Source organism: Salminus brasiliensis, chromosome 22 (assembly GCF_030463535.1).
Source record: "Salminus brasiliensis chromosome 22, fSalBra1.hap2, whole genome shotgun sequence".
Taxonomy (NCBI): Eukaryota; Metazoa; Chordata; class Actinopteri; order Characiformes; family Bryconidae; genus Salminus; species Salminus brasiliensis.
This window is the reverse complement of record NC_132899.1, coordinates 31706175-31724483: the sequence shown is the minus strand read 5'-3', so window position 1 is coordinate 31724483 and position 18309 is coordinate 31706175. Positions and strand designations below refer to the sequence as shown.

Here is an 18309-nt window from a genome sequence, read left to right as displayed (position 1 = left end):
AACAATTCAGTACCTGCTATTAGTGATTCAGTATTCACTATGAACGATTCAGTACCTGCTATTAGTGATTCAGTATCCACTATGAATGATTCAGTATATACTGTGAGTATTCCAGTTTCCATTATGTTGTTATGCAGTACTTGGTATGAATGATTCAGTATCCACTATAAATGATTCAGTATCCACTATAATTGATTCAGTATCTACTGTGAGTATTCCAGTTTCCATTATGTTGTTATGCAGTACTTGGTATGAATGATTCAGTATCCACTATAAATGATTCAGTATCCACTATAATTGATTCAGTATCTACTGTGAGTATTCCAGTTTCTGTTATGTTATTATGCAGTACTTAGTATGAATGATTCAGTATCCACTATAATTGATTCAGTATCTACTGTGAGTATTCCAGTTTCTAATGTTATTATGCAGTACTTAGCATGAATGATTCAGTATCCACTATAAATGATTCAGTATCTACTATAAATGATTGAGTATATACTGAGTATTCCAGTTTCTGTTGTTATTATGCAGTATGTAGTATGAATGATAAAGTATCCACTATAAATGATTCAGTATGTACTATAAATGATTCAGTACCTACTGTTTTCCAGTATCTATCAGAAATTAATATGTACTGTAGGTTTTCCAGTGTCTATTATAAATGATTGAGTCACTGCTATTAATTATTTTGTATCTACTATGAGTTATTCAGTATCTACTGTAAATGATTGAGGATTCACTATGAATGACTCTACTATGAGTACTCCAGTTTCTATTATGAATTATGCAGTACTATGGACAATTCAGTACATACTATGAATTATTTAGTATCCACCATAAATGATTCAGTATTTACTGTAAATGACATAGTATCTATGAGTGATTCAGTATTGACTATAAGCATTCCAGTGTAAACAATTGTAAACAATTGAGTATTCACTATGATTGACTCAGTATCTACTGTGTATTCTTTAATGTTGTTATGCAGTACTTAGTGTGAATGATTCGGTATCCACTATAAATGATTCAGGATCTACTATAAGCTTTCCATTATCTGCTATGAATAAATGAGTATGTACTATAAGATTTCCCGTTTCTGTGATTAACTACTATTAATTATTTTGTATCTATGACTACAAATAACTGAGTTATTCAGTATCCACTAGAAACAATTAAGTATTCACTATAAATAACTCAGTATCTGCGGTGTCTGCTGAATGATTCAGTATGTACTATGAATTATTCAGCAGCTAAAATGAATGATTCAGTATCCACTATTAATTATTCACTATATAATCAGTAAATATGAATGATTTATTTGTTACGATAAATGTTGAGTGTCTAGCAAGAGTGATTCAGAATCTACTATAAATTACTCATGGCCTACTGTGAATTACTTAGTATTTACTTCTGATGAATCAGAATCTATTACAAAGGAATCAGTATCTACCATGAATTGCTTGTTACCTACTGCTATGGTTGGAATTACAAGGGTTTGTGAATCCACTATTTGGCCATCTATTTGTATAAATGGCAGTGGACAGAATTTCAATTACGCTCTACTAACTGTAGGGGGAGCAGACAGTACCACCTCTTGAATAATGCTGCTTTAAAGCCTAGCTACTACTTCCTAGCGAGTCATTCAGTATCAAATTCTTCAGTATCCACTATGAATCATTAAGTGTCTACTATGAATCAGTTGGTAACTACATTGAATCAAGTCCATATCTTATATGAATCTATTATGAATTAGTGCTGACTATGAATTGTTCCGTATCTACTGTAATTTATTCAATAAATATTTAGTCATGATTCTGGATCTGTTATGAAGGGATCAGTATCCACTACAAATTCTTCCATATCTACAATGAATCTTTTAGTATCCACATAGAATCATTCAGCGTCTACTACAAATTTCTCAGTATCCACTATGAATCATTACGTATTTACTATGAATCAATTAATAACTATGATAAATCAGTCCATATCTAATATGAATCATTCAGAATCTATTATGAATCAGTGCTGACTATGAATTCTTCAGCATATACTATTTGATTTATTGATTTCTTCAAAAAATATTTAGTCATGATTCTGGATCTGTTATGAAGGGATCAGTATCCACTACAAATTCTTCCATATCTACAATGAATCTTTTAGTATCCACATAGAATCATTCAGCGTCTACTACAAATTTCTCAGTATCCACTATGAATCATTACGTATTTACTATGAATCAATTAATAACTATGATAAATCAGTCCATATCTAATATGAATCATTCAGAATCTATTATGAATCAGTGCTGACTATGAATTCTTCAGCATATACTATTTGATTTATTGATTTCTTCAAAAAATATTTAGTCATGATTCTGCATCTGTTATGAAGGAATCAGTATCCACTACAAATTTTTCCATATCTACAATGAACCATTCAGTATCCACATAGAATCATTCAGAATCTACTATAAATTTCTTAGTATCCACTATGAATCATTAAGTATTTATTATGAATCAATTAGTAACTACCATAAATCAGTCCATATCTAATATGAATGATTCAGAATCTATTATGAATCAGTGCTGACTATGAATTCTTCCATACCCACTGTTTTGTATCTACTGTATTCCGCATCTGTTATGACTAAATCAGTATCCACTATGAATCATTCAGTATCTACTAAGACTTCAATATCTACGACTAATGAATCAGTCAGCGTCCACTATGAAGTATTTACACCTTTACTGTTCAGTTATTGACCTTTCAGAGAGATCCTGGCCCCAGGATTAGGCCGTTAAGCTTGTCGAATCAGGCATGTTAGATTAGGGCTGGGATTAATCTGTGCTGCCTAATTAGTCGTGTAGACCGATGTCGATTAGACAAGCTCAGCGCCGATTGGAACTGAGCCCTACAGGTTGGCACAGCTCCAGGAGGTGAGATGGCAATTAATAAAGGACTGCATGAGTCTAAAGGCACTAGCCTGCACACACAATGGTGTAGCATAGGTTTAAACAGTGGTGTAATTAGCATATCATGCAGTTTAAGGTTGTAGCATGCGTCTCCACTGTGGGATCGTTATCGGTCAGTCTGTCAGCGTGAACGTGTGGCCCAAAGCAATTCCATTTCAGCCATTGATTTTTCCAGCAGATTTCAGAAGCTCACCAAGTCCTGTATGTCCACAGTACTATAAAGAGAATGATTCCAGCAACATGATACTGCACTGGGGGACTAGACTGGGAAACTGGAAGCTACAGCGTTGGACGCTTCGTCTCATGCGTCACGGACACTCAGGGAAAGTAAACAAGCGTTAGTGACTCTCACAATCAGCTTAGTAAAAATACTCTGCAGGGTTTGTCCGATCACAGGTCACTGACAGAGGTTTAAACCCTATAAGCAGGCTGATATCGACCTGATGAGCTTAGCTTCCATATGTGGACAGCATGGACTGGGTAGCGGACAGGACTAGTGGTGTTTACATGCAGGATCACAAGTCTTTCCCCATTGTTCTTAGACTCAATTATACATTATTTATTCACCATATCTGTCGTAGATTTGATCCCTTACTCTTACAAATAAACCGACATCCAATAATATGGCTGACAAGGCTAACTAGGCTAACCGCTAAGTCATCGATTTTAATCGCTTTTAGTTAAACCGCAAGATAGTCAAGCAAATCTTTGACCTGTGACATCATTTAAAAAAAAACAACTCATGTTACTGTTCAAACACTTGCATGTATGCTAGCTAGATATGCTAGCTACCACATATGGGCGAACACCATGGCTAGCATAACCCAGGAACCCTTCTCTGCTCCTGCAACTCGTACTTTTACATTTACGACATTTAGCTGACGCTCTTATCCAGAGCGACTTACAAGGTTACTCGAATTACAGAAGAGGGCCAAACTAGTGTTAGGAGTCTTGCCCAAGGACTCTTATTGGTGTAGTGGACAGTCACCCAGAGCAGGAATCGAACCATGTGCCGTGGCAGCTCACTGGCAGGTAGTGGTGTTATCTGTTGCGCCACACCAACCACGACTCGTAGGGCGGCACAGTAACCAAAACAAGGTTAAGTCGGCTCATGTTTCCTTACACATTAACAGAGTTTCTGGTGATCGGATCACATTCTGGTCATTTTCTTAATTATCGTTATAATTATATTTTTATTATAATTATCAATGATCATTATTTTTTTCGCTTTAAAAAAACAAAAACAAAAGCCAGGTGTAAACACCCCCAAGATACATTGTGATTGGATTATGATCGGATCACGCAAACCACATTCAGAGGTGGTCCGATACGGATCTTGTATACGTTTAATCCAGGTGTAAACATAAAACATGGGTTTCGGGTTCGGGTTTCCAAAAATGATGCACTTGGGAAAGTAAAATTTCTTCGTTTAATGACCAGTGTAAACAAAATCCGATCAAAGTAGATCCAGATACTATCAGGATACAACATGCATGTTAATGCCAGGTGTAAACAGAATCAGGTCAAAGTAGCTCCAGGTACTACCCGGATACAAAAGGTATGTTAACACCAGGTGTAAACAGACCCAGAGTGTTGTTAGTGGTAGTTTTTTTTTTTACGTTTGCACTCCACGCATGCCCTTGGCTGATTGAATACATCTGGGGCGAAATGAGAAAGAATACATGTGCAGTCTGAATTGAGCAAAACAGACTGAGAACTGTTTGGAAGACTCATGAGCTAGGTTGGGTTGGGTAACCTCTGGCTCACCACATGGTGAATAAGACTGGAGAAAAACAAGGCAGACCCCGTTCCAAGGTTACAGTTTCCTCTTGGAGCCTCTTCATAAATGTAATAAAATTTAGTGGAGCTGAGTCGTCTCCTGAAGCATAATCAGAGTGAAACTGGAAGGGTTGCGTTAGCCAACCTCCTACATTCTCAAGGGTAGCCTCCACCACAAGACGGTGGAGTGAATATCATCTTAACACCCTGTGCAGCTCTAATAATCCTGGAGTTTTACTTTTACCCTTAATGTACTAGATCAGCTTTGAAACAATGTATGGAAAAGTCAAAAAAGTCAAAAGTATTCGGACACCTGTGTATTCATGCTTTCTTCCAAAAGCAAATGTATTAAGAAAGTTTATCCTGCTTTTGGTGTAGTCTCTACTGTCCAAGGAAGAAGCCTTTTTACTAGACTAGACTTGGAGCATTGCTGTGAGGATTTGATTGCATTTGAAGACAAGTGCAGGGCAGTCATGTCAGTGAGGCCAGGATGTTGTATGATCCTCTAGCCTATGCCTGGCATTATTGGGCACGGTGCCAATACTTTCATCAGTATTTATTGGCCGTACTAGTTTCCTACAGGGACTAGACAAGCGGTGTGTGTGTGTGTGTGTGTGTGTGTGTGTGTGTGTGCATTTGCACACCTGTGTCAGCAATGGGTGCAACTTGAAGTAGCTGAATGCATTCATGTGTGTCTGAGGATTTGCTTCTTTAATTTTGCATTGGAGCCATTAAGCTAATTAGCATGTTGCCAATTGCAGGCCTCAATCATCACACGCTAACTAAGCGAATTTGCATAATATGCATCATGTATGATGACTTGGTATGTATAATGACCAACTCAGATAACATGCCCATGTGGGGCCTGGATGTGTCGCCCAGCTGAGAACCATAAAGTTATGCCCATGGGTTCCATGTCGGCACCACATATAGATGGCCACCAGGGTCTCCAGACTCCCTCCAGGGTCAGTGATGGGACAAGCAGAGGTTAAACATGATGGCATGGGGACACTGCCTATGGCATGGGGCCCATGTTAAGAAGCCCAATCCCACATGTTGTAACACCACATGTACAAACCCACCTAGCCCATGTTCCACGTAATGTGAGACCCATATCAGCATGTTGGTTGGGATGGTAATTGGGCACTCACACATTTCCAGCTCCATTAGCCTCCATTAGCCTTGTAGCTCCAGCAGAACCCTAAAAAACCAAACATGTCTTGGCTGATCGATTGAATTCGGGTTAAGAGTGCAATGATCTGTAAGACTACGAGAAGCAAGGCCCTGTTCGTAACAACGCTGTCACATTGCCAAAAAAAAAAAGTGCAGATCTAATGAGGTCATAGCATTCAGCAACTGTAAAGCCTCCACCAGTTTATGGATCTCCATCTTCTGGAACGAGAAGCCTGCCGTCCTCCCTTGCACAGAGCGCTCTAAAGGGAGTAGGTTGTGGAGCAGGGGTGTGGAGGGAGTGGCGCTATACTATACCACCACAAACACTGGCGTCATGGTTGTTTACCTCAGCGATCCGGAATGTTAGGGCTGCGTAATCGGACTCGTGTGGCGTGTGCGGCCTATTGCGGATCGATTTAGCAGGAACTGGAGGCACTAGGTCTCCTCTCTCAGCTGTAGGTATTGTTGTTTTCTGAGTGGTACCAGTGTTGGGTAGACTGAAGACTGGCTTGTTGATCCCAAGGCTGTGGGCCCCTGTAACTCCCTCTGCTTAAGAGGTGCTGTAGAATGGTTGACCCTGAGATTGCGAGAGATTGTGCAGGGACAAGAATTTCATTGTACTGCTCAAGTATACAGTGTCCAGAGGAGACCCTTTCAGGTGGAAACCCACAGATTTCTAGATTAGTCAATGGTGGAGTTTTTTTTTTAGAGCAGTCTGGTGTGAGACGTTTTGCTCTAGAGGAACCTACGGACTGCAGTGGCGAATGGAGCTGAAGAGCTGAATCAAGTCAAGTCAAATTTATTTGTGTAGCTTTTTACAACTGTTGTCGTCACAAAGCAGCTTTACAAAATTAGTAATTAGTAAAAGACAGACAAAAAAATTACGTAAGACATGAAGGATCCAAGACCCCCAGTGAGCATTGAAGTTTTAAGATGGTCATTAGGCAGGTAGCAGTGGTAGGAGGGTGAGCCGCTGGTCTGGTATGGGTGGTGGTGGGACTGGTAGGTGGCAGCTGGTCTGACGCAGGTAGAGGGGACCTCAGTGATGCCTCCAAGGTCCAGCCTCCAAAAGCTCCCTCGCAGAACACTAGCACATGATTTGCTCCTGAACGTATCCTATACAGATCCTTCCGCCAGAAAGTAGTTCCACAACAAGTGAGTGATTGCTACGCTAACAGCTCCTATTTCTAATGGCTACACATGCAGGGATGTCCCAGAGTTTCTTAATGGTGCACTGTATTTCACACCAAATCACCCTAAATAGCTTGGTTTACGTCTCAAAGAATTGTCTTTCCAGGTGAGTGAGATGATGACCTAGCCAAAGGGCTTCAACGTTCTCGCCTCTGTTCTCTATTCAATGTGACTCCTCTCAACTAGCGCTATTAGCATTCCTCCTGCAGGCTCTTAACACAGCAGCTTGCAGCAATGTCCTAACACCACTGATAATATTTGCTTTTATGGGATATGTGCCAGGTCCCACAGGCCTTCAGGTAGAACCATGGAGGAATACATTTAGATGGAGTAAACACGATAATCCAGAATACAGAGGAGTGGCTGTTTTTGATAGAAACATTCGGGCTGCTAATGCAGTCTCTTTAGAAAGTGGTCAGTTTGACCAGCTGTGTTGCTAATGGCCATCGACTACTGTATACATTATATAGCTTAGAAAAGGAAGAGGTGGAGTTATGCAGGGTAAGGTGAGGGAGCATGGGTGGCAGGTATGCATTAGACCAGTGGAGAGAGGTGTTGTTGTTGTTGTAGTGTATCAAATCCACATGGCCCCAGTGGCACAGAACATGCATTAACAGTGCCAGAGGGGCTGAGTACGGCCTTGGTCACTATGGAGGCCAGTGTAGAGGTACGTCAATATAGGGTGTGTAGCGTGTACAGTGGTTGTAGTCCACATGGATTAATGCATTAACGGTGCCAGTGGCACTAGGTCTGTCAGCCAACATGCTGACAACATGTGGGGCTCACATGATTGGAATCTTAATCTTAATCTCTTATGGGTCCCATTTAGGCCCAATATACAGTGTACAACCCCTCCTGGCCCCATCACTGACCCTGGTGGGCAACCTTATGTGGGCTCAGCATGATTCCCAGTTGGGCTGCCCATACAGGCCCCACATGGACATGTAAGCTGGGTAGTCCTCAGGAAGGCCACTGTGGTTCTACAGATATGAGGTTGGTTAAGGGTACAGTTCTGTGAAGTGAGCTTAGATATGGGACGTCAGGCTTCGCTGTAGAGCCTTTCCGGAGATCGTCATTCCGATCAGGAGCAGTGGTTATTCAACACTATCACAGTGGTGTGAGTTTGTGTGTGTGGCCTGTTTATTCCTCGGTGATGGATGATCTTCTTCTCCGAGTGTTTGGCGTATAGTTCACGAGGGCACTTCTCCATCTCGACTTTACGATGTGAGTGAAGAAAGTTGGACTCGTGTCAAACGCACAGCAGCTTTCCCAGAAAAAACAATTCCCCCGCCACCTCACCACCCCCACCTCCTTTCTGAACCAGTCCGCCAGGACATCTGAGTCACCCTCCTCCCTCTGACGGGCCAACGTCTTTCTTTCCCCGAACGTCAAGCGTGGCTTGAATACTAACTACTCCATTTTCCACTTGTACACTGTATGGACAAAAGTATTGGGACACCTGCTCATTCATTGTTTCTTCTGAAATCAAGGGAATTGAAAAATATCTACTTTTGTTGGAGTAACTGTCTCTACTGTCCAGACTAGATTTTGGAGGGACATTGCTGTGAGGATTTGATTGTGGTCAGCAACAAGATGTTGGATGATCACCTCCTCAACTCATCCCGAAAATACTGGATGGCGCACCATCCAACACAGCTAGTTCCACTGCTCTACAACTCAATGCTGAGAGGGAGGGGGGGGGGTGCTTTACTCTAGCCTATGCCTGGCATTAGTTGGCATGGTGCCAATAGGTTCTATAGGCAGTACTTCTCTACAGGGACTAGACAAGCTGGGTCTCTAAAATTCAGTGTGTGTGCCGCCGGTACAACAAGCAGTCTGGAAACGCCTCTGACCCCAGCCTGACCGCTACTAAGGTCTAGAGATGCCAGCTGGCCTTAGGTGGAGAGATCCAGAGGAGCCAACTGGCCAAAAACAAAGGCATCTGTTTCTGTCAGGGACATTTTGCTCTATTGTTGAGGTCACAGTCAGTCACACTGCGTCAAAAGCGTGGACGGACGGACGGACGTAGCCCAACAGAGTTAGTAACGCACTCCTAGGCAGTTGCTTCACCTCATGGAAGCTTGGAAGCGTGATGAAGGGCGTACCGTTTGTTGCGATTATCCAGAACTTCAGCACTTCCAGACGTTCCAGACTTTTTCCTTACCCGTCTTAACTGGCATTCAAACAGGATTGGCACTCTCCTACCTCCGGATTGACTGGGTAGCCAGCTTGGGTTGGTTAACCACAGCTAGCCACAGCATTTGAAAGCAGACAAGGGAACAAACCGGGTCTGCGTTCCATGCTGGAGAAGAGGTCCAATGAAGTTCTGCTACACAATTTGTCAAATAAGGTTTGTCATCGAGGTGCTACAGTATGGCGCAGTGAGCTGAATTGACTCTACAGCAGCGTCAACTTCCCAGAAATAGCTTTAATGTTCCACTAAAGGAAAAAAAAATAAAGGTTCCTGTCTCACCAGGGCAAATTTCAGGTGACCCAGACAACATTTGACATCTAGAATGATGAATCAGTGGAGCAACGTTGTTATCGTGGAGCGATGGTTGGGTTGTGTTGTACGCCACACAGAGTAGAACCCCATCGGTCTGCTTGAGAGCAGCTGCTCTCTGGCAGGGAACATGCATGCTAAAACGCCACTGTAACCATTACTGGAATCCAGGGACTCATTTCCAGCACCAGTGACTTGAGGACAGACCCGACTCGAGCCCCAGCAGATCACTGTTTCTTCAGGGTTGTTATGGCTACAGAATTCTCCCAGTTGCTAACTCGCACGCCAAAGGCTGCCGAAGAACCCTGTGATGTCATCAAATCAGGCTCCTGTCCACAGCTTTGACAGGCCAACCCCAGCTTTAACAATGGGACATGGCGGTGAAGTCGCTGGGAGATCTCATCCATCGCCCTGGCCTTTCAACAGCCTCAGCTTACGCCTTCCAGCGTGTAGTCCAGCATGAGCAGAAAATGTTCTAGCGTAATGAAAAAAAAGGACATGACCTTCTTGAGCTCTAATCATCTGATCTCTGTACTCAGTTCAACACTTCATCTTAATGGTGAGGACACTGGAGAGGTCACTTGAGGCTCAAATTGTCCTTGGATAAATGGAGCACCTTGCCAAAGTGGTTCCCTGATCAAACTCCTACAAGGTTAATCGGTTGCTTATTAGTTGACGCTCAGGGGTGACATTTGGCAGGGTGGCTTTGCTTATCTACTTTTCACCCTGTGGAGTCAATAAGGCCATTTTCTCAATTGTTGCATATCTATGTATGCATTTAAATATCTCCACCCATCTCCAGCCTCGTACAATGGCAATGAGATTCAAAGGAACCTCGCATTTGACGCATTGGCCAGTTTGTAGACTCCAGAGGGTTAAATAGAGGCCAGCCTCCACGACACTAGGGGGCAGCCGAGTACTTGTTGCTTCCCAATTTGAACCGGAAACCCTATTTAGACAACAAATGAGACTAGGTCTAGATTAAGAAAGGACTGATATAATTGTCATGGCAGTCCTTCAGGCCCTTGATTGCACAGTTGTTATGTATGTTAGCTGTTATTACTGTCTGTGATGTGAAAAGAGAGGAAGGGCGATTGTTGCCAGTGGATACTGGAAGGTGGAGATACCTCCGCATGTCAGAACTCCATGGATAAAGCCAGATCAATGAAGTTCTTCAAGCCCAGGCAGGGAACTTAACAAGGGTCACCTCATGAGTCCCGGCGCAGCAGGATGTAGCTAAGGCCACAACCTGTTTCAGATGTGTTGAATGAGAGATGGAAACCCCCATGGTCTCTCTTGTTCACAATCTATCCTGAGTGGCGTCTGAGAGGCAGTTCAAAGTTTCCAGAAGTCGACTTTTCAGTTGAAGTTCAGCGGAACACATCTACAGGCCAGTGTCCTGAGGGCCAGGTTGTTTACTGTAGAGGGAAAACCCTTCACAATGAAGTAGAAAAGGCTCTGAAATACTCCCAGCCTTCTGCAATACCTACCATGGCCTGGTGCAGAGGACCAGTGGCCAGTAGAGGGCAGCATGTGCACATTTGATAGCACTTTGTGAATATTGCCTTTTGGCATATCTCTAGAATCCATTACTCTAACCCTTAGTATTAGGGTATTTGAGACTCCAGCTTGAACAGAGGTAAAATCTCAGGATTTTTTAAATGGGGTGGTAGAGCACTACAATAAAGACCAACACCAAAGTGACTGCAAACACTGTCAGAACAGTCAATGTACAGGGGGGGTGGGCAGCAGGGGCCAGAGTCCAGCATAGTTTGCTGATTTTAAGAACCACCCTGCTCTAAAAGATCTATAGAGATGGCAAACTTAGGTCTAGAAGGTCAAATTTCGCCCCAGGATTTTGTTCCAAGTTCCTGGGCAACGGATTTTTACGCTCTGCACCTGGATTTGCCACCATTGCAGACCTGCTAAACCTTACAATTGACAGGCCCTACAGGACTGGAGTTGCCCTTTCCTGCTGTACATTTACTGTGCCTCGACTTGCCTAATGGGAAAGGTGCGTAACTAAAAGTAAATAGAATATGGTTCAATTATGGTCCCCATCTAAAGGCCCTGAAAATGCACCCTTGAGGGACCCACCACCACAACCGTTTAAGCACCCTCAAGATAGGTTTTTGTCCAAGACTACAGGACGAATTGTAAAATATGGCACCCCTGGTGGTGACACTTGACTTTCAGGATATGTTCCTACCCTTCGCCCTCCCACCTCAATGCTACTGAAACACAGCTCACAGCAGTGTGTGTAATTGGTCAACTTTAATCTTCAAACTCTTCTACAGAATAAATGAATAAATAATGCACATGTTTCACGAATGTCAGGAACTCGATCCCCAAGATCAAAACAGCTCATCGTCACATAGTAGGTATGCAGGCACTTAAGACGGCCGCAGAAACGGAATTGTGCAACGAGGTTTACAACTGGACGAGTCTGCACAAGATCACAGTGTGATGTGGTGGAAGCACAGGGGAGTGCCGTCCCATCGGTCCGTCCCCGCCGCTGCATTTTCGGCACCAATACAGGCGCAGTGCTGAGAGAAGGTGCTTTTTAAGAATGGTCGTCCTCGATATTACAGAACAAACAGAAACAACAACAATGTCAGAGCAGGGGAAACAGTGACTGTCTGACATGGTGGTACTAAACAAGGTCGTTCATAGTTGTCCATGATGGTGGTGTTGCTGCTGCTCTCGCCTGCTAACTCAACCTCCCTACTCCTCAGTGGCTAGCAGGCTGATGTTTAGCCAGTGTCGATATGCCAGCAAGTGCCGACTTTGGGTCTCGTCTGTTTATCTGTCAGTTAGAGAAATAGATGGCTGGCTGTCTGTCTAACTAACATAAGCTAATCTACACTGAACCTCCCTCCTGCCTAACAGGACACAGGATCATGATTTTCTGAACATCTAAGGGCAGCACCGATTAGAACTGTAGATAGCGCCAGGTCCCTAGCCCTGCTACACCATTTAACAGATGCCTGTGCTGGCCAGCATCGCTTTGTGATGAGATTACAGTCAGTTGTGCTCTCTCGGACTTTGGTTGCTGATGGCAAAGCATGGCATGGGCTTCAATCTGTACCGTAAGTTGTTTCTAAATTTCTGAACAGTAGTGCGTGGGGGTCCTCGCACAGTACAGTGATTATCATTATTGCATTCAAGACTGGGAATAGCGAAAGGTCTTTAAGTGACCACAATAGATGACCATGAATGTAAAAAGTCAGTTGCCTTGTAACTCCATTGACTGTACAACAGTGTCAGTTCCACACATGTTGAGATTCCCAGAAAATCAAGATTTACACTTTTAAAAATAAAGGTGCCACTTCTGCAGGTGAAGAACCTTTTAAAGGACTTGATGTTAAGGTACTTCTCATGAACCATTTGAAATTTAACTACAGGCCCCTGCTAATGGTGCTGCACGAGGATTCCCAGGCTATAAATACCTGCGAGATGAATGACGGAACTCAGACATTGAGAATAGTGCAGGACAGTGCAGTAAGTGACATGTTCGATGTGTGGAAAATGGGTCACAAAGCAGATATTAATGATTGGCTAAAAGATGTGATTGCATTTGGGCGTGGCCAAAGACCATAGTGTGAAGAAAGGAGCTGAATCTGCAGGTGTATGGAAGCATACGGTCATACAGGTCTACCAGCAGTGGCAGAAACCCCAGTCTAAAAAAACAGAACAGAATTTTTGCCATAATGTTGTGGTGGGTGAGGGCTAGAGCGGAGCCACCATGTTTCCTCATCACCTGGTGCCGGGAGCTCGCACCTGATCACTTTCAGGTGCAACGGATTAGGGAGGAGCTCCCAGACCCTTTAAAAGTCCCAGCTCACCCACAAACAAAGGGAGAACAGGAAGTAGAGTGACTGAGAGACTGACTGGGACTGTGTGTGAGCAGAGACTGTGTTCGGGCCTTCAGAGACTTTTTAAGCCGGTGGGCTTTGCGTCTGTTTATGGTCTGAAGTTTGCTTGTGTGCAAAACATATAAAGAAAAAAAAGTTGTTGTTGGTGGCTTTCTATCGTGGTCTGGGTGTGTGCTTGTGGGACTTGGTTAGCCAATCATGTGCCTCAGCCGATCCCCGGGCTGAGGCCATAATGTGAATCCAGCAGTTGTTCTGTATGCTGTCTCAGAACTTGAGGAATGGACCAATAGTAATTAGTGCTGGGCGATATGACCTCAAATCAGTATCATGGTGAAGCTGCTTCAGTTGCTGAGCTGGCCCAGTGTTTGAGTTCCCCATATTACTACCATGTTGCCGGCAGGACAGGGTGGAGTGACGACTGCAGTATGTCGGTAAAGGGACAGTACTAACACAATTGTTAAAAAAAAAATACAGAATCAAAAGAAATGGCTGACATGGACAAAATAACATTGATTAGATGTTCTGAATGTCAGTTTTGATCAATCTCCATTTAATTGCCCAGCCCTAAAAGGAATACTCTAAAATGACATGGAATAAAATCTTTATATTGACTTCCACTGAAAGTTGATAAGGTAAAAACCTCCTGTGAAGCTGCTGTTTTGGAGATTTGAAGGTTTTTGCAAAAGTGACTGTATGTACAGTCAAGTGAAAAAGTCAGGACACCCCATGAAAACCTTTACCTCTAAACATCTGGACATTTAAAGAATATTAAGTGATGGAGGTAATCTAACTATAACCAAACAACTGAAGAAATGTCTTTAAACATTATTTATTACGTGGAATTATTATTAAATTAATAGAAGACGTTCAGACACCCTTCACCCTAATAGCTGGTATTTCTCCCCTTGGCTGAAATAACTTATCCGAACTGATCTACCAATCTCTGATATCAACTGGGATATAAAAGTGTTTCCCACTTTTCCATGCAGAAATCTTTCAGCTATGTGACATTTCAGCTTCCTCACAGGAAAATTACATTTCCATTAATTCAATTTTATAAATGATTACTGAAGACATTTCTTTAGTTGTGTGAGTTTAGTTAGATGACCTCCATCTCTCAGTATTGATGACATCTGACATGAACATTAAATGTCCAGATGTTTACATATGCTAAAAAGGTTTTCATGGGGTATCCTAACTTTTTTATTTATACTTTATATATGTTTTTTTTTCACCAAAAAATAATTTTGACTCCTCTTACAAGTAGTGGCAGCATCTCATCCTCACCAAAAACACCCTCTCAGTTAACTGAGCTTTGCCAAAACCTTGTCAATACAAGCGAACAGGATGAAATGATCTGTGTGAAACCAAAGGTACTGCTCCGGAATTCAATTCACTGCCTTCCGTTGGAAAAAGACACATCATGGCAAGAGACAAAGACCTAATTGTACCCCGAGAGAAATAAAGAAAAAAGGGAAAGACAAGAGAAAGGAGCACCCAATTAATTCTAAATATATAAGCCATCAGTTCCTCAGTTGCAAAACAAACCCGTTCCGGTTGGACTGGTAATGGGTTTGTGCTCAATACAAAAGACGAGAGTTCATTCATCAGGGTATCTTTGCGAGACTGGCAGTTCTCCAATGCCATTTCCAAGCGGTAGTTAATCAGCCCAGTCTCAAATGAGGAGACTGCTCACGCAACTCCAAATCCCATAATCCTCTGAACAAATCTGCAAATTGCCTCAGTTCCGCTCCAGTCCATCACTCCTGTTTGGCTTGGCCTTTGTCTTTATTACCGCACGTCCAGACTCCTCCTCGACGCCATCCCCTCCTTCCCGTGTCTCGTCTCGGTGTGTGTTGTGCATAAGTGTTTTTGTATCTACTGCAGTATCCGGACTACCGCCGTGGTTAAGTTTGTTACACCTGGCTCATTCGCAGGTCGCCCTCCTCCTCATAAAGAATGGGCTTCAAAGCCTCTGCGTCGTTCCTCCGCTCCCACGGCGACAGGCTGTTGCCGGTGCTCACTTGAAAAGGAGGCGCGGGCTCTCCTGAAGAGAGAGGCGTGAGCGTGGGCCACTGGGGAGCAGGCCACTCAGCTCCGGCTTGTCCCACGCCATGCTGAGGGCCCGTGGGGGAGTAGCGTTCTGGGAAGCAGAGCTCGGCGGTGATCGGCGAGCGCGGGACTGGGGGGCCTTGTCCGCTGCAGTAGAAGTTGGTGGCGGGTTCCCTGTAGTCCTGTGGAAACCGTTGGAAAAGGGAATATTAAAGGGAGAGTTGGAGAGGAGGGGGAAGGGGGAAAGAAACAGATCGAGTTGGTAAAATGGCGGAGGGTAGGTACTGTGTCGGCTGAGGAAAAGTGGCAGCGGAAGGTTTAAGGAGGGGCAGCTTCAGTGGACAGTGAAAGCTTTGGGGGTGCGGGAGTGCAGCAGTCAAGTCAGTGTAAATGTGCAGCCAAAGCTACAGCAATGTTGGCTTTTCTTGCTCAGATTGGCAGCAGGAGGAAGAGAAGTGGCAGAAGTTGCGGTGCTGGTGGAGTTGTTTTTAAGGTTGTTTAGTCACATTTCACTCTCTGGAAAATAACCATCACAGATAACAGAGAGAAAGATAAGGAAGTGAGGCCTTATCCTAGTGTAGCCTTTCAAACATGGCAGAAGGACAAGGCAGCAAGAGTAGGAAATGACTGCTTTTATGGCTTCCATGCTGGATTAGGATAACCTCAAGCCAGGGGTGATCAATCCTCGTTGTGGAGATTTACCAACTGATAAGAGTTCAGCTCCAACTCGGTCCCAATTCGGGCAACACACCTGATTCAGGCAGCGAAGGCCACCAGGAGCATTTTATTGAGTTGCAGAGGCAGGCGTGTTGGATCTGAACTCTCCAGGGTGGTAGATCTTCAAGGAAAGATCTTCAGGAACGAGCACCCCTGCTTTGTTTAAGCAGCAGTTAAAGGGTATTCAGTCCTGAGCTTGGAGGGCCACAGTCTAACACAGTTTACCTAGTAAGTAACCAAGTTGCCCACATCTGTCATTGGCCAAGTTGACCAGTACTGTGCTGGGCTGCAGCCCTCCATGGTTGGGAGTGAACAGCCCTACAATAATTCATCAAACAATCAAATTTGTACAGCTTAGCTCGCCCCCCTCAAATGTATCCAACCAACCAAGACATTTAGTATCTGAAGTTTGCTTCTTTACATCGAATGACTGTGGTCACAAACCTTGCTCCTGAAGACCTTAGGTCTTCTTGCTCCATTAGAACCTAATCAATCCCTTCTGATCCATCTAATTACTGCTTTCAGAAGTTCTTGATCAGCTGAATAAGAAGGTAAATCAGCTTGCAGGTTGATAGATCTCCAGGAAGAAGGTTGGTCGCCACTACTGAATGACTATGGTGGGATTCTAATTCCATTACTTCCGTTAGCTCCATTAGTCTCATAGACCTAATGCAAAACTATAGAATCAAATGTTGAATAACAAACATGTCTTGGTTGACTGACTGTGCTTTGGGGTAAGCTAAAAAGTTTAATATATATATATTTGTATATTTCACTTCAGTTAATCAAGATCATAAGGCAGTAGGACACAGGACAACTGCTCGACATGCAGTACAGTGTTGGTTTGAGATGGATGAGGAAAAAAGTTAAATGAAGAGAAAGGAGAAATGAAGGAGACAAAGATGGGAGGTGATCTGGCATGGTGTAGGACACAGGAAGATATTGCATGGTGTATTATGCATGGATGGTAATGCTGTAGCACGCTTTGTTTAAAAAAAAAAAATGACCATACCTTTAAAAAAACTAATTTAATAGACATCCCAATCCAATCCAATCCAGGCATGTTTTAATGGACCAAGCATTGTCTATTTTAATCCCAGTCTAGTTCCGGGTCTTTTTTTAAACTATAGTGTTCAGAGCGTCATCTGGTATCCTCAGCTCGCCATTATTCCCAGCCTACGTCAGTGCGGACGTTCTCAGATGGTAAATAAGAGTTTAGAGTTTGCAGTGTGGAACTATCTTACACCGAGTTGAGGCTAAGGCTAATGCTAATACACTAATAATGCACATTTAAAAAAAAAAAAAAAAAGTTTTCTTTTTGACTCCTATACATTGGAAAATATGATAACCCTAAGTGATAAGTAGCCTCTAAGGACCATGTCTTCTGGACTTGTAATGTTGCTGGGAGAAAACATCAAAGCACTCAGTTTACAAACCCAGCTTTCTCTCCATTAAGGATTCTGTCAGATGTCCAAGTGCCGGTTGAATGGCGAGAGGTCAGGTGGACGGATGAATGGATGAGTGATTGGACGGATGGATGGACTCAGTTTAAGCGTGGCACTGATGAGCGAGGTAGTGGTTGCGATTCATTTGTTTTGCTGGGGGTGGGGGGGGGTTAAGAAGCAGGGAAGCGAGAAACTACTCTGTTACGTTGTAGGACTAGGATGCAAAAACAAACAGAGGAGGTGGGACGGGGCACCGGGGGCGGGGTTGGAACTCAACACGTACGTGCTGCATTCGCCATTGCGGGACGTATACCTCTGAATACAGGGGTTCGAGAACCTTCTGGCCTGACGCATCTGCAACAACACAGTCTCAATTAGGAGATGTGGAGAAGGGGAGGAAGACAGGGGAGGCAGAGAGAGAGAGAGAGAGAGAGAGAGCGAGAGAGAGAGGGACGGAGGGAGGGAGAGAGAAAGGGAGAGAGAAAGGGAGAGAGAGAGAGAGAGAGGGAGGGAGAGAGAGAGAGAGGGAGAGAGAGGGAGCACTATAGCTGACAAAATGCCTATGAATTTTCTCACATACGCACGTTGACTAAATTGTT

The 18309-nt window shown here is 43.5% G+C and overlaps 1 protein-coding gene across 7 annotated transcripts in view; it reads right to left on the bottom strand.

Annotated features, from left to right (window-relative positions):
- Nucleotides 1-11876: 11876 nt before the first annotated feature.
- Nucleotides 11877-18309, bottom strand: part of plekha1b (pleckstrin homology domain containing, family A (phosphoinositide binding specific) member 1b) — a 29211-nt gene continuing 22778 nt past the window's right edge. For 4 of the 7 annotated variants that reach the window (XM_072666785.1, XM_072666784.1, XM_072666786.1 and 1 more), the window contains exon 12: nucleotides 11877-15730. In XM_072666785.1, the coding sequence (XP_072522886.1) occupies nucleotides 15413-15730 (318 nt within the window). In that variant the 3' untranslated portion in view covers nucleotides 11877-15412. Of the gene's footprint in view, nucleotides 16065-17993; nucleotides 18065-18309 lie in introns of all 7 variants that reach the window. The other 3 variants (XM_072666788.1, XM_072666789.1, XM_072666790.1) reach the window with 3 other exon arrangements.